This window comes from Podarcis gaigeae (assembly GCF_964106915.1).
Source record: "Podarcis gaigeae genome assembly, chromosome: 2".
Taxonomy (NCBI): Eukaryota; Metazoa; Chordata; class Lepidosauria; order Squamata; family Lacertidae; genus Podarcis; species Podarcis gaigeae.
Genome location: NC_139679.1, coordinates 117,341,688 through 117,367,102, shown reverse-complemented (window position 1 = coordinate 117,367,102; position 25,415 = coordinate 117,341,688). Strand labels below are relative to the sequence as shown.

At 47.4% G+C, this 25,415-nt stretch overlaps 2 protein-coding genes and 2 long non-coding RNA genes across 6 annotated transcripts in view; 1 reads left to right on the top strand and 3 right to left on the bottom strand.

The window, feature by feature from the left end:
• LOC310838313 overlaps positions 1-25,415 on the bottom strand; it is a 437,762-nt gene that overhangs the window by 352,055 nt on the left and 60,292 nt on the right. The gene's annotated exons all lie outside the window — the stretch shown is intronic.
• The window catches only part of LOC310837352 (uncharacterized protein), a 93,973-nt gene that overhangs the window by 56,075 nt on the left and 12,483 nt on the right, over positions 1-25,415 (bottom strand). The window lies entirely within an intron of this gene.
• On the top strand, positions 1,013-3,944 carry LOC310838147. The gene is made up of 2 exons (XR_014560728.1): positions 1,013-1,532; positions 2,069-3,944. It is a non-coding gene; the product is annotated as an uncharacterized lncRNA (long non-coding RNA).
• LOC310837406 (uncharacterized protein) lies at positions 2,189-24,627 on the bottom strand. 3 transcript variants are annotated; one of them, XM_083723967.1, is made up of 8 exons: positions 24,509-24,627; positions 23,389-23,465; positions 17,678-17,815; positions 13,177-13,305; positions 9,392-9,478; positions 8,383-8,405; positions 7,721-7,827; positions 2,189-6,721 (listed from the first exon to the last, which is right to left on the bottom strand). In XM_083723967.1, exons 2-8 carry the CDS (start codon positions 23,428-23,430, stop codon positions 5,307-5,309), a joined length of 1,941 nt encoding a protein of 646 aa, XP_083580093.1. In that variant the 5' UTR covers positions 23,431-23,465; positions 24,509-24,627; the 3' UTR covers positions 2,189-5,306. The 3 variants fall into 3 exon arrangements, with proteins under 3 accessions (XP_083580093.1, XP_083580091.1, XP_083580092.1); XM_083723965.1 differs by lacking the exon at positions 24,509-24,627 and adding an exon at positions 24,342-24,493; XM_083723966.1 differs by lacking the exon at positions 24,509-24,627 and adding an exon at positions 24,175-24,303.

The window sequence follows — 25,415 nt, the reverse complement described above, 5'->3', positions numbered from 1 at the left end:
CCTAGCCTGGCAAGCTCCGGGAGCAAAGGCGAGGTTGTGCGCACCTTGCTGCCGCTCCCGGACCCGTTCTGGGGACTGGGGTCGGGGGAAGCTCGGCTAGAAAGGAAGCCGAGACAGTGAGGAGGATCCATCCCGCTCGCTGTCTTGGCTTCTTTGCTCCTTAGGGCTGGGGTGGGGGAAAATAATTTTTTCCCCTTTATTTCCCCCCAAAAAAACTAGGTGCGCCCTATGGAGCGAAAAATACGGTAGCTGAAGGAATGCCTGCTCTGGATGCAGAAAATCCCAAGTTCAAACATAGGCATCTCCAGTTTAGGTCTGAGAAGGAGCTGCTGCCAGTCAGTGTAGGCTATATTGAGCTACATGGGCCAGTGGTCTGACTTAGTATAAGGCAGATTACTACGAAGCTTCCTATCTCCCCAAGAGTTCCTCTGGAACCACTCCTAGCCACACAAAATGCAAATTTATTATTGACAGGTTTTATGTGGAGAGGAAATTTGGAATGGGGTGTTTGGTACAGGCGGGTAGATGCTTGAAATTTTGATTTTCTTGGCGTTGTGGTTCTGAGCCAAGACTGTTCAGAGGCAAAGACCAAAAGCAGCACAGAGAGGGACTTGCTTCCTGGTCCTTCGCAGTGTCCCTGTCGCTGTAGGATCCTGCACCATCCCCTGGGAACTGCTGCCATCAGCCTCCAAGGATTCTTCCGTAACGCCTGAAGGACACTCCTTGCCCAAGTCGCTGCCCTTCCAAACCTCACCAGCTGCCACTGGCATAGCATGAGTTTCCCAGGTGCCGACACAGCCTCTAGATGCGGGGTTGCGACTCCCATAATCTCCGACTGGGAGTTGTAGTTCAGTAACAACTGGAAGGCTGTGGGCTAGTCCCCACAGCTACTGATAGTACAGTGGTACCTCGGGTTAAGAACTTAATTCGTTCCGGAGGTCCATTCTTAACCTGAATCTGTTCTTAAACCTGACGTGCCACTTTAGCTAACGGGGTTTCCTGCTGCCGCTGCGCCGCCACCACACAATTTCTGTTCTCATCCTGAAGCAAAGTTCTTAACCCGAGGTACTATTTCTGGGTTAGCGGAGTCTGTAACCTGAAGCGTATGTAACCTGAAGCGTCTGTAACCTAAGGTACCACTGTACTGAAGAGAACATCATGGGCTGAAGGACTGTTCTCCATTAATTTACAGCAAGTGTTAAATCGGTTTCATCCACAGATGGGATCTTGACTAAAAATGAGGCACCCAACACATCCCACCCAATGATGGTTTCCCAAATTGTGGCTGGGTTTGGTGTTGTGCTTTTAAAGAGACTCAGGTTCAAATCCTCACCCCTCCCTCAGCTATGAAGCTCACTGGGTGACATTTTGTGAAGTAAGTCACCCTCATCTACCTCAAAGGATTGTTGGAAGGATAAAATGGTGGGGGAGCCTTTAAATCAGAGCTTTCCAAACAGTGTGTCGTGACATGTTAGTGTGCCGACTGCAATGTGAAGGTCTGTCACGTGAATGCTCCCGGGGGCTAGAAAAGGGTTTGTTTAACCTCTGGTTTGCTAGTTAAAGTGAATTAAAGGTAAAGGGACCCCTGACCGTTAGGTCCAGTCGTGACTGACTCTTGCTTTATTGGCCGAGGGAGCTGGCGTACAGCTTCTAGGTCATGTGGCCAGCATGACTAAGCTGCTTCTAGTGAACCAAAGCAGCGCACGGAAACACCGTTTATCTTCCTGCAGGAGCAGTACCTATTTATCTACTTGCACTTTGACGTGCTTTCGAAGTGCTAGGTTGGCAGGAGCAGGGACCGAGCAACGGGAGCTCACCCCGTCACGGGGATTCGAACCGCCAACCTTCTGATCGGCAAGTCCTACGCTCTGTGGTTTAACCCACAGCGCCACCCGCATCCCTAAAATTGAATTACTGTGTCACAAAATGATGCATGTCTAAAAAGTGTGTCAGCAACATGAAAAGTTTGGAAAGCTCTGTTTTAAATTCTTTGGAAAAATAATGTGTGTACATCTTATCTACATAGACCAAGAGTCTTGACTTAAGTAATGGTTTTTTTAACCATTAGAACAGGGAAGCCCCCTCCAGATGGGGTTCCGACACCCATCAGGCACAGCCAGAAAGGTTAGGGATGCTGAGAGTTGTAGTCCGACGGTGTGGCAGCAAGACAACCAGCACGGAAACATCCTGCTTTTGCAAAGATCATTTTATTCAGCTTAAGAAATAAAGCAGAAAAAGAGGCAGAAAGGTATTCAAAACAAAGCATATTTGTATTCAAAGCAAATCTAGAGATGAAGAGAGAAAGCGAACAATACCATTTTATAAAATAAAACAAAAATCAGCAAAAAGGGATTAAAAAGAGCTACGCACAGGCAGTCGGTTGGTTTGTTTGTTAGGGCTGTTCAGTAACTTCTCCCCTTTCTTGCTAGCAGCGTCCAATTTTTCAGGGGAAATTCATGGCCTTAAATAAACCCTAGAATGCAACACAGGAATCTGTGGCCCTCCAAACGTGGTCTACAACTCCCATTATTCGTGACCATTTTCCATGCAGGCTGGGGATGGGAGCTGAGAGTTCAAAAACATATTGAAGGCTGCAAGCTCCCTGTGTCTTGCGTACACCAGTGAAGATTCTGGTGGTGTAGATATAGATCAGGACTAGGGATCCTGTGGCCCTTCAGTGGTTGTGGGACTACAAATCCCATCACCCTCTGACCCATGGTGGCTGCAGGGCTGATGGGAGTTGGAGTCGAACGTCCTCTGGAGGGTCACAGCTTCACCTCCTATATTGCTGGCAGGAATGAAATGTGTGATTCTTCCTTCTGCGGTTATCTTTTTTAGGTAATCACACAACTTTCAGACCGCAGATTCCTATATTTGGGATCTAGCACAGCGGTAAAGGGTCCCCGTCAGATGCCACACTCCGAAGAGGCCTTTCCCGAATACCGGCATAGATCCTCCACAGTTATGCATTTATAAGTGACAGAAACATCACACGCAGAGGGGCATTACTTATTTGAAAGTGCACCTGAGCTTTCCTCTATAATCTTTTTCCAGTATCTGAAGCATGTGGGTGCCAGACGTCTAAATCCACTCTTCTCCCTGGCTTGAAAGCTGCTTATATAAAGGGAGAATCCGACACTGAATTTCTACTTTCAAACGAGGCATCTGGGCCATGAGATAATGGTACCCACATCTGAAAAAGTCAAGATTTGTTGAACCAGTGGGAGAGATCTGCACCCCCCCCCCAGCTGAGCAGCTCAGGAGTGGGGTGAAGGGGGGGGGAATGACCCTTCATGTGAGGCCTTCAATAGCCCTTTAGGGCCTTCTAAGGCCAAGATGAGGAACTGGCACCCTGCTGTTGGACTACAACACCCAGCATCCCTGGGTCACCCTTGTGGGGGCTGATGGGAGATGCAGTTCATCAACATCTGGAGAGCCAAAGATTGCCTCAGGAAGCACAGCAATGGTCAGGGATGACCGGAGTCCAACAAAATCTGGAGGGCACCAGACTGGGGAAGATTGCTGAGGAGAATTATTTGCTGGAGAAACTCTTTGTCCCTTTCACAGAAACTCCCATGATTCTTTGGGCTAGCGCCCAATTGTCAAAAACCGGTTTGAGGAACTACAACTCCCACCGCCCCAGTAAGCATGGCCAGTAGCCAGGGGATTGTAGTTCAGCAACAGCCAAAGGTTTCTTGAACCTGGTATGAGGTGCTGACAGTCTCCCGAGGCAGAAATGGCAAAGATGGTTGTCCTCCTGGGTGTTGCTGGACTACAACTGCCATCATGCCCCGCTGCTCTGCAGGCTGGTGTTGATGGGAGATGGAGTCCAACACCATATTTAAGGCCAGAGGTTCCTCATCTCTGCTCTAAGGCCTTGTCTCCACAAAGAACGGAATGAGGTGGCAAGAGTCCTGAAGTGTAAAATGGGGCTGTAACTTCTACCGAACCGTGTTTTTAAAAATGATTCCTCACTTAAACTCCCTTGCAAGAAGTGGTCTGGGCTAGACTCTTCCCCTCCCAATTATCTGCTAGCTTTCTCCTTTCAACCAAACGTATCTGATTCAAAAGGAGGGCAGGAGTGCTGTCGGACCCTTTTCTGGATTCTACCACCGCATCCTGCTACATCTCTAAACTAAAGTCCAATTCCGTGCCCATTCCAGCAGTTTGGAGAAGTTTGAAAAATGTATGTGAGGCAGGATAAAAATGTCCCAGCAGCAAAAAGCCTACCCTCAGCGTGACAAAGAGAAGACAGTTCACAGACGTACATATATGTATATATATAAATAAATAATATCACATACACCGCTAGTTGAGACTGCTACCCAAGCCAGATGCTAAACAAGACAAAAAATTGAATTCATTTCCTACAATCAAAACGTAATTCATCTAAAAAAGAAAGCCAGTTTTGCTTCTGTTCCTGGTCCATTCCTATTATGATGCCACGGTTCCAACCCATTTCTCAGGGTAAAATGGCCGGCATGGATTCAAATCCTTTGCCGTGTGCCAACACATGGTCCGGCACCTCGGCCAGCTCAGATTGGCAGTCAGTGCTATTCCCATTCTCGACCCCAGCTTGGGTCCACCTTGTCCTGATGGGCAGTTCTTCATAAACTTATTCTGCGGAAAGCAAAGCCCGGGCGAAATTCATTTGCCAAATCCAAGCAACGTTGCAGTCCGGTTAGGGCTTGACAGCGAGGGGGTTATCTAGGCCAAGCCACAGCATGAATCAATGCTAAAATGGCTACTCAATTGCAACGCCAAACCCTCCTCACCAGATAAAAACAAAATGAGACAAGGGTTGAGGGGGAGACTAATGGGGTAGGCCTCAAACCACGTCACCATCCCTCCTTCCTATGCATAATCGCCTCCCCCCCCCATGCTTTCCTCGCCCAGTGGTCTGAAAATGTCCATTGTTTTGCCACAAGGAGGGAGCCATTAGGCATTTGGGCCTTTTCCTGCTTCCTGGGAGGCCGATGGAGAACATGGTGGACTGTTGCTAGGCAGCAGCCTCACACCTCTCTAGCGCCCCTTCCTTACCAAGCCCAACATGGAGAAGGGAGAGCCGTAGGGCCAGAAAAAAGAGGAGGAGGAAAGAGAAGGAAGCAGTTAGCCCAAAATGGAGGGGAGGGCCGCCCCATCCTTTTCACAGCCATGTTTGGAGAAGGCAACCGTGTCCACCGGCTCTTCCTTCAGTGACCAGACCAGAGTTCGCCCTCAGCTGTGGCACAGTTCTTTGACGCCATCCTTTCACCTGAAAGAGGGTGCAAGAGGTCACCGGCCAAGAGGAAAGGAAAAACCGCTTCTCATATCTTCGCCTCACTTCCGTCTTCTCCTCCTTCTCCTTCTGCCGCCTCTAGGTAGGCCTCTCCGGAGGCTTGTGCCAGGTCGGCCATCAGGCCCAGGTTGACGCACTCGGGGCATTTATCCGGGCTCTCGGCGGCCGACGAGAAGATCTTCCCGCAGTCCGCGCATATGAAAGAGTTCAGGCCCAGGTGGCAACGCTGGTGCCGGATGAGGGCCGCCTTGGCCTTGAAGCAGCTCCCGCACTCGGGGCAGACGTAGGGCTTCTCGCTGGTGTGCGTCCGCTCGTGGGCGATGAGCTGGGAGCTCTCGCGGAAGCACTTCCCGCAGCCCAGGCACATGTAGGGCTTCTCGCCGGTGTGGGAGCGCTCGTGCGCCACCAGGCTGGAGCGCTGGATGAAGCCCTTGCCGCACTGCAGGCAGATGTAGGGCTTCTCGCCGGTGTGGGTCCGCTCATGCTTGCTGAGGCTGGAGCGCACACTGAAGCTCTTCTCGCAGTAGAGGCACTGGTAGGGCTTCTCGCCGGTGTGGGTCCGCTCGTGGGCGACGAGCTCCGAGGTCCAGTTGAAGCCCTTGCCGCACTCCAGGCACTTGTGGGGCTTCTCGCCCGTGTGGGTCCGGATGTGGGCCATGAGGTGCGAGTTCTGGCTGAAGCTCTTCCCGCACTCGGAGCAGGTGTAGGGCTTCTCGCCGGTGTGGATGCTCTGGTGGCGGATGAGGTCGGCGCTCAGGCTGAAGCCCTTGCCGCACTCCAGGCACTTGTAGGGCTTCTCACCCCGGTGGCTCTTCTCGTGCAGAACAAGCGTGGCCTTCTGGCTGAAGCTCTTCCCGCACTCCAGGCAGGTGTAGGGCTTCTCCCCGGTGTGGCTGCGCTCGTGGATGATGAGGCTGGAGCGCTGGTTGTAGCTCTTCTCGCACAGGAGGCACTTGTAGGGCTTCTCGCCGGTGTGGGTCCGCTCGTGCAGCTGCAGGTGGGAGCTCTGGCTGAAGCGCTTGTCGCAGTGGGAGCACTTGAAGGGCTTCTCGCCCGTGTGCGTCCGCCCGTGCGTGTTCAGCGTCGACCGCTTGCCAAAGCTCTTCCCGCACTCGTTGCACTTGTAGGGCTTCTCGGCCGGCGGGGGCTTCTCGGCGCCTGGACTCAGGCCCACCACCCCATAGGCCTTCGAGACCTCTGGGAGACCCTTCTTCTGCAAGAAGCTCTGCTGCACGGCGAACTCGCTGAAGTCGAAGAAGCCCCTTCCAAAAGGGATGGAAATTGGTCCCCGGCTGTCCAGAGAGTGGCCCTCGGATGCTCCGGCCTGGCCTTCCAACTGAGAGAAGCTGACCTCATCTCCCCCCCACATCATCCGGTTCAGCTGCAGCCGCTCCGAGCTCCCCAGAGAAGGCTCCCCTTCCTTGCTGTGGCCCAACCAGCCGGCTGCAGGGACGAGAGCATCAAGACAGGGAGAGAATTCATCAAACGGAGCAGCAGCAGCAGATTTGGCTAAGCAAAGGTAGATATTATTGCAGGCGCCATTTGGAAGCAAGGTCCTAGTCCTCATGGGTTGTATTTCAGACCCACTGAAATCTACGAAAGTGGCTAAGTATTAGGTCCACTCATTTCAGCAGATCTACTCCTGCTGCAAAGATAGAACTGAAATCAAGCCGGCAACTTAAATTAAATTACCTCGTGGCAGCCAGTCCATTAGGCTACTCCATCGCCGCTGCTGAGGAAGCCTGACTACATTTGGCCATCCTTGAACTGGCATCAACTAGCAGCCACACCTCTCGTTCAGGTCGGACACTGAGGTCCAGCTCCGAGGGCCTTCTGGCGGTTCCCTCCCTGTGAGAAGTGAGGCTACAGGGAACCAGGCAGAGGGCCTTCTCGGTAGTAGCACCTGCCCCATGGATGTCAAGGAGATAAACAACTATCTGACTTTTAGAAGACATCTGAAGGCAGCCCTGTTTAGGGAAGTTTTTAATGTTTGATTGTGTTTTTAATATTCTGTTGGGAGCCGCCCAGAGTGGCTGGGGAAACCCAGCCAGATGGGTAGGGTATAAATAGTAATTATCCATCTGAACTAATCATGATAAGAACTGCAGCTTCAAGGAACGGGTGCAGTTGCTTTTTTCCTCCCCCCTCCCCATCACTTTTTCCACATGCGTTGTGTTTTTCGGATTGAGGGCCGACCTTCTTATAACTGATCTTTCCAAGTCAGACTTGAGCATTTTCGACTAAAGAGTGGAGCAAAAATGCTTCAAATAAAAGAGGAAGCAAACTAGGCAGCTCACTGCAAAGAGGGATCTAAGCAGCTAAGGGGCATGCATTTAAAGGACACCCACCCTGGGATCTGTTGTTCCCCCTTCAGAGCTAAAAATCCCCAAACCCTTAACAAACAAAGGTCATTCTGCCCAACGCTGAGTGGAAGAGGCAGACCTTTGAGTCTCAGCATCATCTCCTGGAAGGCAGGGCTGTTCTGACACAGATCACCGTATTTCCGTTTGAGCTCCTCAAGTCTCTGCACCAGAGTGTCCTCTTCTTCCCTGAGGATTATGAGGCAGTGGGAGAGAGGGGTGGGGGGATACGTAAACAGAAAATGAACCGTGTAAATAGCTTTATGTTTGAACAGCAAAAAAGACTCTACATTAATAGAAAGCCTCCTTAATGCACAAGAGGTCCTGGGTTCGTATCCCTGTCAGGACCTTCAGCACAAAATACCTCAGAGAAGTGTTTTATTTTTCTGTTCCTTGCAGGAAAGATGGGCAACAGGGGTAAGGCTGGACTTTCACTGGTCCCAGCCAGCATGGCCAGAGATGGTGGCAAACTGGGATTCCAGCAACATCTGGAAGGTCGTTCTTATCTTACGACTCAACCATGATTTCCCAGGCCCCAACACCCTCTGCTGGCTCTTAATGGACATGGCTATTGTAGGCCCATTAATTTCACTTCCCAGGATTCTTTGGGGGAAGCCGTGACTGTGTAAATTGGCACAATACTGCTTTGAATGTATGGTACAGATGAGGCGTCAGATGTACACAAGTTTGACGATCCCCTCCCCCACCTCTGGGAAAAAAGCCCGAAAGCAGGTGAATTCTTACCTGATTTCAATGCCTCCCGAATCCTACAAAGGCAAAGTGTTGGCGGAGGGGGAGACAGAGCGGGGGGAGAGAGAGAGAGAGAGAGAGAGAGAGAGAGAGAGGGCACAAACCATGAGCTATACAGGGAAAAATTGTTCATTTTCTTACAAAAAATGAGAGCCCAGCAGGAGCCACAGGCAGCAGGTTGTTGGCCTCTGTCCCAAGGGGCAATGGAGTGCACCTCCAGGGGTGAAGTCAAACCGCAGTACCAAAGTGACCTTCCCGGGGCACAAACCTGTATGGAGGTTCTGGGTGAAAATTTTAGATTGTTTTTAATGTTCGTTTGGAAAAAGGAGCTAATAAAAACGGACAGCAGCTGTGGAACTCGCTGACACTGGATAATAACTGGACAGTTACTGCAGTAGTAACACATTTTCTTTCTCCTTTTTAAAATATATAGATAATAAATATATAGATATTAAAGAGGTTGAGAAAGTGCCGGGGGCACCAGTCACAAAATGGCCGCCGAAGTGGCATGGTGTAACACTGATGAGCAAAAAAAAGAAACAGGACCCCAAGATGATGTGGGAATGCCCCCCAAATCAATGGGGGAAGAGGCACCCACATCAACCCCCGCCAGTCACAGGGAGAAGCTCTTTGCACCTCTCCCCTCTTCAGCGCAGAAGGGAAGGAGCCCAGTCCTCTCATCCAATGAAATGTGGGCACGTTTAAGAGGGAGTTTTTAATTTAGGAGAAGCTGAGGCAGTGCAACAGGAATTTGGCAAGAAGAGCAAAGGGTCTCCTGTACATTGTGGATTTTTCAGAGGATATTTACAAAGGCCTTTTGCAGGTGCCACTGCTGGAGGTACTGGCAGGCAGGCTGGCATCCTTGGGCAGTATGCTGGCAATCCCTGCAATTTATGATAGCCGGCTTGGCTCCGTGTTTTGGGTCAATAAGGAATCTGCCCACCCGTGTCAACTATTGAGTCTGCTTACCCTACACTGAACTCCACCCCCCAAAAAACCTTACCACTATCTCCTCACTGCTGTTTCCTTCTTCTCCATCCTCTTCCTTCTTCTCTTTCCTCAGGTCCATCGCTTCGGAATCCGGCAACACCTTCCAATGAATAAAATTACTAAGATCAACCGAAACCAACGGCCGCCGCTTCCTCCTTTTGAGGATTTCCTTTTTAAAGAAATATGCAGCTCCAGTTACTATGAAGATTAAGAATCCGTGTGGCCAGACACTCTCCTAGTGTCTCTCTTCAAGTTTCATCCCAACCTAGCCACAAAGTCTATCCACATTTTCAGCCACTTCACCTATGATATACAGTTGTACCTTGGATCCCGAATGCCATGGTACTCCGATATTGTGGCTCCCAAACGCTGCAAACCCGGAAGTGAGTGTTCCGGTTTGCGAACGCTCTTTGGAACCCAAATGTCCGAAGGGGCTTCCGATTGGCTGCAGGAGTTTCCTGCAGCCAATCGGAAGCCGCGCTTTGGTTTCTGAACGTTTTGGAAGTCAAATGGACTTCTGGAACGGATTCCGTTCGACTTCCAAGGTATGACCGTATACGTGTTGGTACTAACATATCCCTCTGAATAAAGGGGTCAAACAGGGCTGCCTTTTGGCCCCTTTTCTATTTAATTTTTACATCAATGACATCGTTACAACCATGAAGGCCCTAAACCAATCTGCCCCCTCTTTACAACAGCGCAAGATCCCCATATTACTCTATGCGGACGACATGGTGATACTGTCTTTAACCAAGCAGGGCTTAAATAACATGCTCAGAGGGCTCATGACATATTGTGATACCAACTCCCTCAAAATCAATTTTGCCAAAACCAAAATTCTTTCTTTTGGCACAAAAATTCGTAAGCAATTTTGGAATTTCGAGGGCCACTCTATTGAATATTGTTCAGCATTCAAGTATTTGGGTATCACTTTTCAGCATGGGCTTAGCTGGTCAGCTCACCTAAATATGACCATCCTGGCTGCCCGTAGAACCATCAAAGCCTTGGAGAAATTCTTCTATGCAAAAGGCGGCCAGTTGGTTCCACCAATCAGAAAAGCATTTATCAGCAAAGTCCTCCCGATGTTACTGTATGGGGTTGAAATCTGGGGGTGGAATTTAAAAACACTACAACGGCGAAGTTACTGGGTCTCCCCAAGGGCTCAGTTGCTGCACAGTTAAGAACAGAACTGGGCCTCCCCTCCATTGTTGCGAGAGCCCACATTAGAATTATCAGTTTTTATTGTAAATTAATCAAAGCCCCAGATTCCCTACTAGCCAGGCAAGCCTTTTTAACTAGTTCTCATAGCAATAAATGGTCCAAGGCCATGGAGACTATTACTGCACGCTACTCCCTCCCAGATCTTGACACGCTGTCATCTTGGGACCAACATAAAATCCGGGCCTGGATTCTTACAAGAGACGGGGCCATGGACCGGGCACAGTCCACCACAGCTCGCCTCTCCATGTGGCTCCCTAAAGTGAAAGTGGTAAGATCACTTGCCAACTACTTGATAGACCTGACAGAGCCCAATTTGAGAAGAGCGTTTACCATGGCCCGTTTCCATTCTATACCCACGGCCTTCCTGCAGGGGATTTACTCTAAGACCCCTATTACTCAGCGTCTATGTCCATGCACAATGAATGAAGTAGAGGACTTCATACATTTCTTTTTCTACTGCCCTATTTATGAGCTAATAAGAACTAAGCTCCTCCTCTTGACCCCGTCCACCATCACATCTAAGGAAGACTGTTTGAAATCGCTTCTTGTGGACGCAAATCCCCAAATTTCACGTGGGGTGGCAATCTTTATAGTGCAGGCTTTGATCCTTCTCAAAGGATCAAACTTTTTTTATGTATGCCACAACAGCAGCAAGGATACTCATTGCTAAGGGCTGGAAAACTCAAGATTTGCCCACACTGGAAGAATGGCAGATGCAACTGATGGACTATATGGAACTGGATGAGATGACCGGCAGAATCCGAAACCAGGGAGAAGAATTGGAGGAGGAGAACTGGAAGAAGTTTAAAGACTATCTACAAAAGCATTGTAAACTGTATGAATGTTAAGAAAAATGTATGATCTGCAAAATCAGGGCTCCAACAAATTAATAATCTATATCTGTAAAAGTTAATGTAATTGAAAAATAAGATAAATTATGGATAAATGGTACTTTGACAAGAGAAACTTAAAAGATTAAATTTGAGATTTGAATATTGGGAAATTTTAATAGACAAATTAAGTTAATAATTTGCTGGTAAAACTTATGAGTTTAGAGAGTAGCAACAAGAGGCGTGAGGAAGTCCAAGGATGTTTATGAAATGAGGATATCTGAATTTGGTATGTTTTTTTATATATATCTTTATTGTCAAACAAAAATTTAATAAATATTATATATATATTTTTTTAAAAAGTGCAGGCTTTGAAACTCAGGGCTACTCTGACGGGGTAGTGTGTCCTAGACCTGGACCTGTTTTAATCCTTTTTATTACCTTTTTAACTTAATGTGCCGAGCCTATTTTGGGGCCATTATATGCTTTATATACATCCGCATTTTAGATTCCCGGCGCCGGCAACTAAATCTTTACATTATTGTCTTAGGGTAATTTAAATGTCATAACGCCAGTAATATCGCTTTGAATCTTGTTTGGTTGCTTGTCTCTAGCATTTTTTATTTATTTATTTTTTTGTCTTATCCTGCTATGGCTGTATGCTAATGCAATAAAGGTTTGATTGATTGATTGGTACTAACATAGAAGACCCTCATACAGCTCAGGACCACTTTACTTGGGAGACTGCCTTATCCCTTTTACACCCAAGTAGATCATGCTGCAGGGACGCGGGTGGCACTGTGGGTTAAACCACAGAGCCTAGGACTTGCCAATCAGAAGGTCGGCGGTTCAAATCCCTGCGACGGGGTGAGCTCCTGTTGCTCGGTCCCTGCTCCTGCCTAGCAGATCGAAAGCACGTCAAAGTGCAAGTAGATAAATAGGTACCGCTCCGGCGGGAAGGTAAACGGCATTTCTGTGCACTGCTCTGGTTCGCCAGAAGCGGCTTAGTCATGTTGGCCCAGAAGCTGTACGCCGGCTCCCTCAGCCAATAAAGCGAGATGAGCGCCGCAACCCCAGAGTCGGCCACAACTGGACCTAATGGTCAGGGGTCCCTTTACCTTTACCTAGATCATGCTGCAGTCTGCAGGAATGTTTATCCTAAAATTCCCAAAGGCCTCAGGAGTAACCTGGCACAGGGCTTTTAGCATGGCAACCCCTGTTCTGTGGAATAGCACTCTGGTTGAGATACAACAGGCACCCACTTCCTGGAAGCGATCAAATCTCATTTTGGTTCCAACAGTCTTTCCCGGCTGACTAAATGGGTCTTCACCACGAGCGGCCACTTGTTAGGGCTTTAAGTTTAAAAAGCATTCGTTGTATTCTCTTTCACGCATATGGCCTTGGGATCCTGGTTTAGCAGATTAAAAATTATTGTGCCATCAAACTGATGGCCCATAGCAGTGATATGTGCAGAAGCCTTCACAGGGATTGAACTGATTGTATCACGGCTTATTCCTGCAACCGCTTGCCAGTTGCCAAGCCCAATTCAAGGCGTCAACACTGACAAACAAAAATCCCAAACTCCCAGCCCCCTCTCCCCAGTGGACACTTGAAAATTGCTGGTGGTCTTGAAAGGACTACTAAATAATTTTTCCTCCTTTATTTCCAGGAAAATATTTCTGCCTGTATTTCCAGGAAAATTTAGCCACAACCTTAAAGAAATACCACCCCTCCGGCTGATCAGTACCTCATTGCTGTTTCCGCATTCCTCTTCCGTAGCATCCACGATCATCAGTTCGTCGCTGCTGCTGTCCCCTTTAACCTTCTCGCTTTTGATATCTAACTGATCACTGAGACTCTCCTGTAATTTCTCATGCTGAAAGTGGGGGGGTGGGGGTGGGAAGGAGAAAGAATGAAACCCTTAGGATCTGATTTGGAATAACATTCCTGATCACCACCACAGTTTCTGTGGTTTAAAAAGGCTTCAGCAAGCAACAGCAGTAGGGTCATCATGGAGTGTTCCCTTATGAATCTGACTTACATTATTCTGTCTGCCATTTGTGTAAGTGTAGGTCACAGGCTCCATCTTCTCTGACAGAAACCATGGTTTACTGGGCACGTGGCTGAATTACCATATTTTTCGCCCCATAGGACGCACCGGCCCATAGGACGCACCAAGTTTTTTGGGGGGGAAATAAAGAAAAAAAATTATTCCCCCCCCCAGGCGCTTGTGGGGCTGGCAGCGGGGAGAAGCTCTCTTCTCCCCGCCGCCCACCTGCAGATCAGGTCCGGGGACAGCAGGAGGACGCGTTGCGCCTCCCCGATGTCCCCGGAGCTTGCAGGGCAGGCAGCAGGGAGAAGCGCTCTTCTCCCCGCCGCTGCCTGCAGATCAGGTCCGGGGACAGCGGGAAGATGCGCTGCGCCTCCCCGCTGTCCCCGGAGATTGCGGGGCTGGCGGCGGGGAGAAGCACGCGTCTCCCCGCCGTCAGCCTCCAAACCACATCGGGAGACAGCGGGATGGCGGTGTTCCGCCTCCTCGCTGTCCCCCGACCTTGTGGGGCTGGCGCTGCGGCTCTCCTGAAGCCTAGAGAGCGAGAGGGGTCGGTGCGCACCGACCCCTCTCGCTCTCCAGGCTTCAGCGAAAGCCTGCATTCGCCCCATAGGACGCACACACATTTCCCCTTCATTTTTGGAGGGGAAAAAGTGCGTCCTATAGGGCGAAAAATACGGTACTAGTTAGAAATCAGTCCTGGTTTCATAACCGGGGATTAAATCAGTTTCCTGGTATGGGTGTAACAGGAAACCATGGTTTATACAATCCACAGGCCAGGACCTCAACTCAATGTACATGTACCTCAGCATCTTGCAGTAGATGTACTTTGAGTAGTTTGGAAATCAGACACAAGCTGGCTGATAAGGCCAGAAAAATGGTCCACTGTCTGAAACAAACCACCAGGTAGAACCACTCACACCTCAGACCAGTTTTGTGGTGTGTGTTTTTACAGTATTATTACATTTAACAGCTTACACAAGGGATGAGGAACCTTCCAGATGTGGCTAGGCTAGGTTTTATCTCCTACTTCACAGATGTGGAACCTGTTGCCCTTCAGACGTTCCTGGACTACAAGTCCCATCATCCATGGCCATGCTAGCTGGGTGGCTGATTGCAGTCCAACAGCATCCGAAGGGCCTATAGGCATCGTTTACTGGTTTAGCTGGTTGTTAGGCTTATGTTCCGATTTCTAATGTTCCCTCTATACTGCAAGAGTTGATAAATCACAAGCAACTTCTGCAAGAATTCTGATGAAACAGTTTGCTGCCCTCAGACCAAATAATTTTAGCACCGACTAATAAAACGACATCAAATGCAAACAACTGCTATTTTTATAAAGCCTATCTGGACAGAAGTTACGTGGACGCATTATCAAATCCTAAATTACACAAGAACGTGCTTGGCTCACATCTGAGCGTGCCAAAAATATCAACGCTAAAAATAGCATCTGCTGTGAAGACAACTAAGTAATCTATAAAACCCTATTCTAGGCTTTCTTTTTAAAGGAGGAGGTGAGACATAACTGCCTTGGTTCAAGATGGGGAAGTGGTGGAGAACCAGTCTGGTATGGCGGTCTGCCTTGCCTCTGAAGGACGTCACAAATAGGAAGATATCTTTCATTTCCATTCCAAGAAGCTGAATTGTGCCTAACTGGGGTGAGGAAAACCAGCTACAGGTCCTTTTCCAGTTATCTCTGGAACCAGCCACATTGGTGCAAAGAAGTGTTTGAAATTCTCCAGGCGCATTTTGCATGTGGTTATTGGCCACTTGAAACCGAGTAAGGATTCCCGGTTGCCAGGATGGCGCCTGATGTCTCCACCATCTGGAGGTGCATGCCTGGGGATCATTGGATCTTGACCGTTTTCACATCCTGTAGAATTATATCTGCTATATTTTATCTGCACAGTTGGAATGAAGTTCAGGAACGCAAATGTTGCATTGAAAAATACAACTGTCGAGTCGCCTGGCCCAGAAATGGCACCTAGGCGTTCCATTTTGGCAACTGTAACCCTGGTTTTTAAGGAGCCGTTTGACGCCTACCTTATATATTTGAGTTTTCTAATGTGGCAAGACCACCTGGAAGAATTTTACCCTTATGATTTCTATATAATCATATATCCATATATAGCCATATATCCTAATGATGAGTTTTGTATATCCATGTATCCTAATGAGGTTTGAATCGCTAAGGCTTCAGCAGAACTAAAGTGCTTAGATCTTAAAAATCCAAAAGTTGCCCTCTGCCCTATTGCTCTCTCTGCCCTGCTATTGTGATTGAAGGAAACAACAAATCTAATGTTTTGGCATTTTTCTATAGGGATCTTTCTCCAGACAGCTTCTCAGGCTCACAAGATGGGGCTGAGTTAGGTAAAGAGACCCCTGACCATTAGGTCCAGTCGTGACCGACTCTGAGATAGGGAACAGGAAAAAACAGTCAGCCACAATGCAATGTTCTAAGTCAATAACAGATGGTGGGGGTTATTCAGGCTTCAATGGTCAAATAGATTTCTTTTCCTCTTTATTGCTGAAAATTGACGCACCATTTGAGAAAAGCATAAGTATTCTTTACATGGTCAGAGGAAGAACTTGTGCGCGCTCATTGGTTTGATTTTTGCTGCAACATACGACTATGTCATGTTTTATGCTGTCTGTAAAGGTAAAGGAAAAGGGACCCCTGGCCGTTAGGTCCAGTCGTGACCGACTCTGGGGTTGCAGTGTTCATCTCGCTTTATTGGCCGAGGAAGCTGGCGTTTGACCGCAGACAGCTTCCGGGTCATGTGACCAGCATGACTAAGCCGCTTCTGGCGAACCAGAGCAGCGCACGGAAATGCCGTTTACCTTCCCGCTAGAGTGGTACCTATTTATCTACTTGCACTTTGACGTGCTTTCGAACTGCTAGCTTGGCAGGAGCTGGGACTGAACAACAGGAGCTCACCTCGGTGCGGGGATTCGAACCGCCGACCTTCTGATCGGCAAGTCCTAGGCTCTGTGGTTTAACCCACAGCACCACCCGTGTTCCTATGCTGTTTGTACTCAGGGGTAAAACCCCAATGCACCGGGGTTTCGGCATCCAGGCTCTGGAAACGATTCCACTGGGTCTTTATTGCTCAACAATAAACTTTGCCTTCTTTTTCTCCACTGCTGTGTCTGTCGATTCTTGGACGCAATTTGAGTGGGCCACAGGTATTCCATATATACTTGCAACACTAACACTGGTGCAGAGGTGGGGATATTTCCCACAGTTACAGAAAGCTGCCTCATACTGAAGGAATGGGTTTCTGTGTAGTAAGTTTAAAAACTGACTCAATCCCCCCCCCCTTTTGTTCTTTCAAAAGAGAGCACTTTTAAATGTGTAAAACTTGAACTGTTGAGCAAAACCATAATAAGGACACAACGGCATAAACAGTTCTCTCCTTTATCAGTCACAGCAAGGGATGGCCTTGGCTCTCCAGGGGAACAAAGAAAACACGTCAGAACTTTATCTTATGTGCTGACCACAAAATACGCGCAAGACCAATGTCCGGGGAAAACGCCAAAAGCGTGTTCCTGGGGATTATGACGTCTTCCCAGATAAGAATAGGAAGAGGAAGATCCTTTTATGGTCAGAAGTACAGGAAGGAAGATCCTTTCATGGTTGAGAGTACCAGAGCAGGAACATATGTGATGTCAACCTGCGTATACAAGTTGACGTGCTGCGGAAGGGGGAGAGGATGCCTGGAGGATATAAATACTGCATGAAACTTCTCATTATTTCTTTGTACTTGCTGTGGACTCACCACGCAAGTGCCTTCTGCTATCCGGAGAGCAGAATAAACTCTTTCTTTGAACCAACCTCGGTGTCATTTTGACTTCCTTCCTCCCGTCCCGGAGTAACGCAGACCCAATCGGTGAATTCCAATAAGGCTACAATACTGAATCAGGACATTGGTCCAGCCACCTCAAACTGTCTACACTTAAACGGCAGTGTCTCAGGCCGGGAACATTCCCAGTTCTTTTTGGAGATGTTGAGGATTGAACCCAGGAACGTACAAGAGATGTTCTGCCAACTGAACTACACCCCCTCCTCATAAAGGCTTTCAGATCTTTTTCTTGCCTTTTGGCACCCTAACATCATAGAGATAATCTCCTAAAAAAAATTGTGCAGCACGCCAAGGTCTTACGGAGCCCTAGAAAAACAGGAGAGGATGTTCCTAACCTTTAGCTCCTCAGTGGCAGCTGATGCTTCAACTTTCTCTTCAGTCAGCATCTTCTTGCTGTCCGCTGGCTTCTCAGGCTGAGCTTCGCGGTCTCTTCTCTTTTGCTTAAGGAGCGTGAGGCGTTCCTTTGGCACCACCTGAAGAAAGAGAAGCGTTACCTGATTTGCTTCAAGATGCCAGGAACTGAACCTGGACGTTTCTACATTTGAAACATTTGCTCTGTGCTACGGCTTCTTCCCAACTGATTAAAGGCCACAAATTACGTGGCAAGGACTTAAATCATGGGTAGGCAAACTAAGGCCTGGGGGCCGGATCCAGCCCAATCGCCTTCTCAATCTGGCCCGCAGACGGTCCAGGAATCAGCGTGTTTTTACATGAGTAGAATGTGTGCTTTTATTTAAAATGCATCTCTGGGTTATTTGTGGGGCATAGAAATCCGTTCTTTTTTTTTTTCTTTTCAAAATATAGTCCGGCCCCCCCAAGGTCTGAGGGACAGTGGACTGGCCCATGGCTGAAAAAGTTTGCTGACCCCTGTGGCTTAAATCATGCGCATGTATTAAAAGCCACTAGGAGGTCTTCCATCTTTATTGAGGGGAATACTAACCTCTTCTTTCCTATAACTGTACAGTGGTGCCTCGGGTTACATACGCTTCAGGTTACATACCCTTCAGGTTACACACTCCGCTAACCCAGAAATAGTGCTTCAGGTAAAGAACTTTGCTTCAGGATAAGAACAGAAATCGTGCTCCGGCGGTGCGGCAGCAGCAGGAGGCCCCATTAGCTAAAGTGGTGCTTCAGCTTAAGAACAGTTTCAGGTTAAGTACGGACCTCCGGAACGAATTAAGTACTTAACCCATGGTACCACTGTAATAGACTGAGTGGTGCATTTCTAATAATCTCAAGAACTTATTTCCAAAATAAGTTCACTTCTGGCATCCTACTACCACCCTTACTGTCTGTATGCTCATATATATCTTTTATGTGAACCATCCTGAGACCTCTGGGTATAGGGCGGTATATACCGTAAACTCAATTAATAATAAAAATAAAAACAAGGCCAACCCCCCAGAGTCCGTTTTCAATATCAAACACTATTTTGCGTGCAATGTAGCCATCTGTCTATTGATGTTTATTTTTATTATTTTACTCCATTTTTTATTTTTATAACTTCGTAAGCCGCAGTGGTATGTTTTTATGATACAATGGTATATAAATATTTTTTATAAAGAAAATAATAAACTGGGGTGGGAGGAAGCTGACAGTTATCCCTTCCTTCCTCCGAAAAGCTCAGGGACCATTCTGTCCTCACCCATTCTCTCCCCACAACCACCATGCAGTTTTGACCTGTTCAGAACTTAAGCACTACAGAAAAGAAGATAAAATGAGGCTAACGGCATAAAAGCCGTACAAAAATAAAAGTATTGTTATGAATATTACTACAAATCTAAAATATTGATTTGAAGCAGAGTTGAGAAATTAAATCATAATTACCAGAATCAGCAAAGCTAGAATTGTACAAGGAAAAGGGATGAGAGATGCTCAAACGAAGGGATATTTGTAGCCATTTTTTTCTTTGGAAGGATACTCCCCCCGCCATTATCAAAGAAAAGCAAGATTACATTCCACAGATATCCAACCACATGAAAGGATTTGATAAGGGCAACCAAAATGGTCAAAGGCCTGGAAACGATGCCTTATGAAGAATGGCTAAGGGAGCTGGGCATGTTTAGCTTGGAGAAGAGGAGGTTAAGGGGTGATATGATAGCCATGTTCAAATATATAAAAGGATGTCACATAGAGGAGGGAGAAAGGTTGTTTTCTGCTGCTCCAGAGAAGCGGACACGGAGTAATGGTTCCAAACTACAAGAAAGAAGATTCCACCTAAACATTAGGAAGAACTTCCTGACAGTAAGAGCTGTTTGACAGTGGAATTTGCTGCCAAGGAGGGGGGTGGAGTCTCCTTCTTTGGAGGTCTTTAAGCAGAGGCTTGACAACCATATGTCAGGAGTGCTCTGATGGTGTTTCCTGCTTGGCAGGGGGTTGGACTCGATGGCCCTTGGGGTCTCTTCCAACTCTATGATTCTATGATTCTATGATAAATCGTATGCCCAAAATACATGCATTGCAACTTCTGCAACAATTTTGATTCAACATAGCTTACTATCATTAAAGCAAAACCATTTCAGCAACATCTAATAAAACTATATCAAACAGCAAACAACTGTTGTTTTTAAAAAGTGTATCCGGATAGAAGTTACGTAAGACATATAACCAAAACCAAGAATGTGCTTGGCTCGCATCTGGGCATACTAAAAGCACCAGTGCTAAAAACAGCATTTGCTGTGAACACAACTTGTTTGACTAATCTAGAAGACTGATTAAGTTGGACCAATTCAAAGTTTTATTTTTATAACAGGAGACGTTAAACACGTTGTTTCAAGATAAGGAACAGGGAGTAGTGATGTACTGGTCTGGTACACGGGTCTGGCCAGTCTCCAAAGGACATTACAAAAATAGAAACCTGTATTTTATTCCTGTTTTAATAAATTTAATTGTACTTCATTGAGATAAGGCCCAACCCTTGCTGCATTTGAAAATATTATTATCATCATTTAATTTCTATACCACTTAATATATTAAAAATATCTCTAATTGGTATACAGAAAACTGAAACAACAACAGACAACTTAAATAAAATATTGCAAAAATATAGTTACATATAAAAATGTTACCTTAATACAAAGTTACTATATATATCTCAATTCATTTTCCTTCTGACACACCAGGTTATCTCCCAGGGTCCAAAAAGGCTCTTAGCTTACCCACAAAAGTCTCAACTTGCTTTTTACGGGCCCAAGGTGGATGGTACTTCCTCAGGCATTATTAATACTTACTAATGGCTTCACTCATAAAAACAGCTCAAAGCAACTTACAGACACACACAAAAAATATCAAAAACAATTACAATAAACACAGTCAATAAAAACAAATGCACACCTTCTGTACAAAAAATCACAGGGCCTAGCAGACCCTGCCCTAGAAAAGCCACAAATACTTAAAAACCTTTCAGACTTAGGGTCAAAAACCCAGCTGAAGAGAATTTTTTTTTGTCTGGAGTCTAAAACTCGACAAAGAGGGCTGCAGGCGAGAGTCCCTGAGGGGAGGATTCCCCAAACTGGGAGCCACCACTGAAAAGGCCTGTTTCTCGTGTTTCCATCCTGCAGATTTCTCACATGGATGATGATCGCAGGGTTTGCAGGAAGGTTCAAATGGAGAGAGGCAGTCCTCAAAGTCTTCTCTTCTTCTTCTTTGGTGATAACTCGTAGCCAAGTAAGATTGTCTTCCATGAATACGGCTTTAACAGTGAATCTGTACGTGACCGTGGAGGCCAATTGTAGATCCACACATCCTTCCACAGTGGGGACAAACGTGGAGGGCCACAGGTTCCTTCTCATTCCTACTGGAATGGAAAACAATTAAAGCTTTGGAATGCAACTTGGTAATAGTCGTCTTTCTTCTTGGGTGATCACTCTTAGCCAAGCAAGATTGTCTTCCATGAACACGGTCTTAACAGTGGGTCCATAAGTGACTGTGGAGGCCAATTCTGGATCCACACGTCCTTCCACAGTGGGGACAAAGGTTTCCGGGTGGGAGTTGATCACCGTGTGGATTTGCCAAGCGCGCCTTCTTCTTAGCACGTTTCTCCCTTTCGTCTTGAGTTCAAGCATCTTCAAAGTCCATGACACCTTTGGTAAAGGCTGTTCTCCAACTGGAACGCTCGCAGGCCAGTGTTTCCCAGTTGTCGGTGTTTATACTACATTTTTAAAGACTTGTCTTCAGAGAGTCTTTGAACCTCTTTTGTTGACCACCAGCATTACGCTTTCCATTTTTAAGTTCGGAATAGAGTAGTTGCTTTGGAAGACGATCACCAGGCATCCACTCAACATGACCGATCCAAAGTTGACATTTAAGAATCATTGCTTCGACACTGGTGATCTTTGCTTCTTCCAGTACACTGGCATTAGTTCGCCTGTCTTCCCAAGTGATGTGCAAAAATTTTCCGGAGACACCGTTGATGGAATCTTTCGAGTTGGAGATGGTGTTTATAAGTGGTCCATGTTTCATAAGCGTACAGTAAGGTTGGTACAATAGCTTTGTAAACAAGCATTTTGGTTTCCCTGGGAATGTCTCGGTCGAGGTACTGGGATCCTGATCCACATAAGGCTTTATGGGTCAAAACCAGCACTTTGAAACTAAGTGGTAGCCAGTACAGTTGGGCCAGGATTGGCATTGTGTGCCCAAACCAACTTGCAACCTGGCTGCCAGGTTCTGCACCAGCCGCAGTTTGTGAACCACCAAGAAACATTTAAACATTTCAGCGTAGTATAGAATCAAAATGATCTTAGTTACTGGTATTTATTTGCAAAGTATGTCCAGATATTTTTTTTCAACTCATTGAGTCTGTATACATACTTAAGGTACAAGGCTCGTTTATAATTCATGTTCCTATGTGGATTCATTGTTTTACACTTTCTAAGTGTTGCACGATTACATTATAAAGTAGTTTTGCTTGACGTTATAAATCAAGCGGAAATCAAGGTGTTGTTTCTTTTTGCTTTCCAAAGTACAGTGGTACCTTGGGTTAAGTACTTAATTCGTTCCAGAGGAAACTGTTCTTAACCCGAAGCACCACTTTAGCTAATGGGGCCTCCTGCTGCTGCCGTGCCGATTTCTGTTCTCATCCTGAAGCAAAGTTCTTAACCCGAGGTACTACTTCTGGGTTAGCGGGAGTCTGTAACCTGAAGCGTATGCAACCTGAAGCGTATGTAACCCGAGGTACCACTGTATTTCTTATCAAATAAAAAAAGTAGTGTGGTCTGAGCACATTTTTTATTCTGAAAGCGTGGCCTGGAGAAAAAAGTTTGAAGAACCACTGTTTTAGAAAATAAGAAAGCTCAGCTATTGGATAAAGTTCAGCACCCTTTTCTCACGGCAGCCAATCAGATGCTTTAAAAAAAAACCAAAAAAACTTAAGAGATTTCGGGGATTGAACCCGGGACAAAGCACGCATTCTCCCATTGAGCTACAGCCTGTCCTCAGATAATTAGGAACAAAGGGAGCTGCCATATATTGAATCAGACTTTTGGTCCATCTAGTTCAGTAATGTCAACACAGACTGGCAGATTTCCAGAGTGTCAGGCAGGAGACCGCCACCACCTTCCCCAGTCCTACCAGTTGGGATAGCTCAGCCGGTACAGCAGGAGACTCTTATCTCAGGGTTGTGAGTTCGAGTTCCACGTTGGGCAAAAGATTCCTGCATTGCAGGGGGTTGGACTAGATGACCCTCAGGGTCCCTTCCAACTCTATGATTCTACCTGGAAATGCCACTGGTGTTTGGACCTGGGTCCTTCTGCATAAAAAGCAGGTTCTCTGACACTAATTTTCCTTCCTTCCCTATAAAAAGTGGGAGCAGAACCTCAGATCTGTATTGATTTTTTAAAAAATTGATTTCTTTTGGGGGGGCAGGTGCTCCCCCACCTCCCCTTAGCTATACCCAAGGAGCTGTGGTTTGAACCTGCAAACTCCTCCATTCAAAAGCAACGCTCTAATCCAGACCAATTAATACAGCTTTTTAAAAATTTTTAAAGTTAATGATCTTTGTTGGATGTGGACATTTGCACGCTCCCCTTTCCTCCCTGATAATTCCTACCTGAATTTTCTCTTCTGCACCCTTTTCAACTCCGGTGTCCATGGTAAAGCTGGGGTGATGGCGGAAATTTTGTGCTCCTAGTGGGGGAGGGGGAGAGGGGAGGAAAAGAAAAGAAAAGGGAGTTTTAATTATTTTTTAAAAATGATTGAAAGGGAAAGCGGGGTGCGGTGGGAGAGAAAAAGCAAGCAAGCAACCCGGATCTCTCTCTCTGGGGGCGCAGAAAAGTCGTGAGTTCAAGTTTGCAGCGCTACCAAGGCTCCATCGTAGAACATTTGCTTCTCGGTCTCCTTCCGCATCAGGAGAAAAATCAGGAGGAGCAATCGCTTCGGTCGAGAGCGCTAGGCCCCACGTGCTGCAGCGCCGAGCCCCTGAGCACGTGCAGAGTGCAAATCGTAGCACCACCCAGCTCTCCCCGGGAAGCAAGCACAATCTAACTTCAACCCCCCCAAATATATATATATATATATACAGTATTTATAGGAACTCAAACATTGAGATCCCGCTCTGTTCCAGTAACAAGAAGCCGAAAGCACCAGCCTGAAGATGACGAGTGAGACCTCGTCGAAACGTCGCCTAGACACCCCAACTTTTACACGGGAAGACACCCGAGGACACCAAAACCTGCATATATATATATATATATATATATATATATTTCAGGGAAAAGAAAAGGTGGCTGCGGGCGGAGGCGGAAGGAGTTTATTACTATTATTATTATTATTATTAAAAAATGCTTTAGAGCATGTGCAAAAAGTCTTCCCTTCCCCCCCCCGCACCCCAACCTACGGAAACGGATGGCGAAGCGCAGCCAAGCTCGTCTGAAGGCGCCGAGAAGTCCCTTCGCCTGATGCAACAGGGAAGGCCAGGCTCCTTCTGAGCATGTGCAAAGCGCGCCCCGCTACCCTTTCCTGCAAGGATCGCCCACCCACCAGCCCGCCCCCTCCCACACCCACCTAGGGCTGGGGGCGGGGGAAGGCGGAAATCGTTGAAGAGAATGTCTCTGAGCATGTGCAAAGTGCACCCCTCTCTTCTTCCCCCGCCCGCAGGCTAAAAGATCCTTTCTTGTGCAGGAAAGCGGGAGGAAAAATCAATAATAAAAATGTAAATATAAATATAATACTGCTAATTCTGCAACTCTGTCGGAGCTGCTCCAGCGGAGCCCAGCCTTTCTAATCCCCGAGTCTTTGGGAGGAACGTCTGCATTGCTAACTTAAACCGGTTAGCCACCCACTCGCTTCCCCTCCCGCGGAACCCTGGGAGTTGTAGGGCGGCAGGCCCGGCGCGGCCATTCTCCGCGCGGCCTCCGGGACTACAACTCCCAGGGTTCCTTGCGAGGCGATGGACGCGGCGAGCTTTGCAAAGGGATCGGAGCGCCTGGAGCAGAGACCAGTTTTGCAGAGAAGAAAAGAGTCAGTGGGGGATAAGACCTTCAAAGCAGCGGGCTTTTGTTTTCATTTATAGTTTCTTTACTTCTTGCCCGTCTCCTCGCCCCGCACCTGGAGTTTGGTTTCTTTTCAGGAAACCGGTTTGAAACCGAATTAAAGGGGCGCCGTATAAACGCGGCTTCGCGCCGCTTGAGGAAAGCAGACCTCCTTCCCCGTTGCCTGTCTCCCGCGCCCCTCGGGGTCCAGGGATCCGGGATGGGTGGAGTCGTGGGCTGAGCTCACCGTTCACACGGGCAGCGCCCGGGGACAAAATCCGGCGCGGCTGCCCTGCGAAGCGAAGCGGAGCGGAGCAATAAGGAGAGGAATCCGTGGCTTCTGCGTCCCCTCCGCCAGGACTGCCCAGGGCAATAGCTGTCAACGTTTCCCCTTTTTGTTAAAGGGAAATTCCCTTATTCCCAATAGGATTCCTCGCGAGAAAAGGGAAAAGGTGACAGCTATGCCCAGGGCCCTCCTGTGGCCATGGAGAGCTCATCATCATTATCATCGAATTTGTATGCCCCCCTTCATCCTGGCCTGTTGTCTTTGTCCATGGAGTTTTCTTGGCAGAGATACTGGAGTGGCTTGCCAGTTCCTCCTCCAGGT

Excerpts from the sequence above, each read along its gene's own strand:
- LOC310837406 (XM_083723965.1), bottom strand. The coding sequence starts at position 24,396 with ATGCTCAGAGACATTCTCTTCAACGATTTCCGCCTTCCCCCGCCCCCA. Across the intron at positions 17,816-23,388 it reads GTGCAGAAGAGAAAATTCAG|GTGGTGCCAAAGGAACGCCT; the intron begins GTAGGAATTATC and ends CTCTTTCTTCAG. Across the intron at positions 6,722-7,720 it reads GATGATGCTGAGACTCAAAG|CCGGCTGGTTGGGCCACAGC; the intron begins GTCTGCCTCTTC and ends TCGTCCCTGCAG.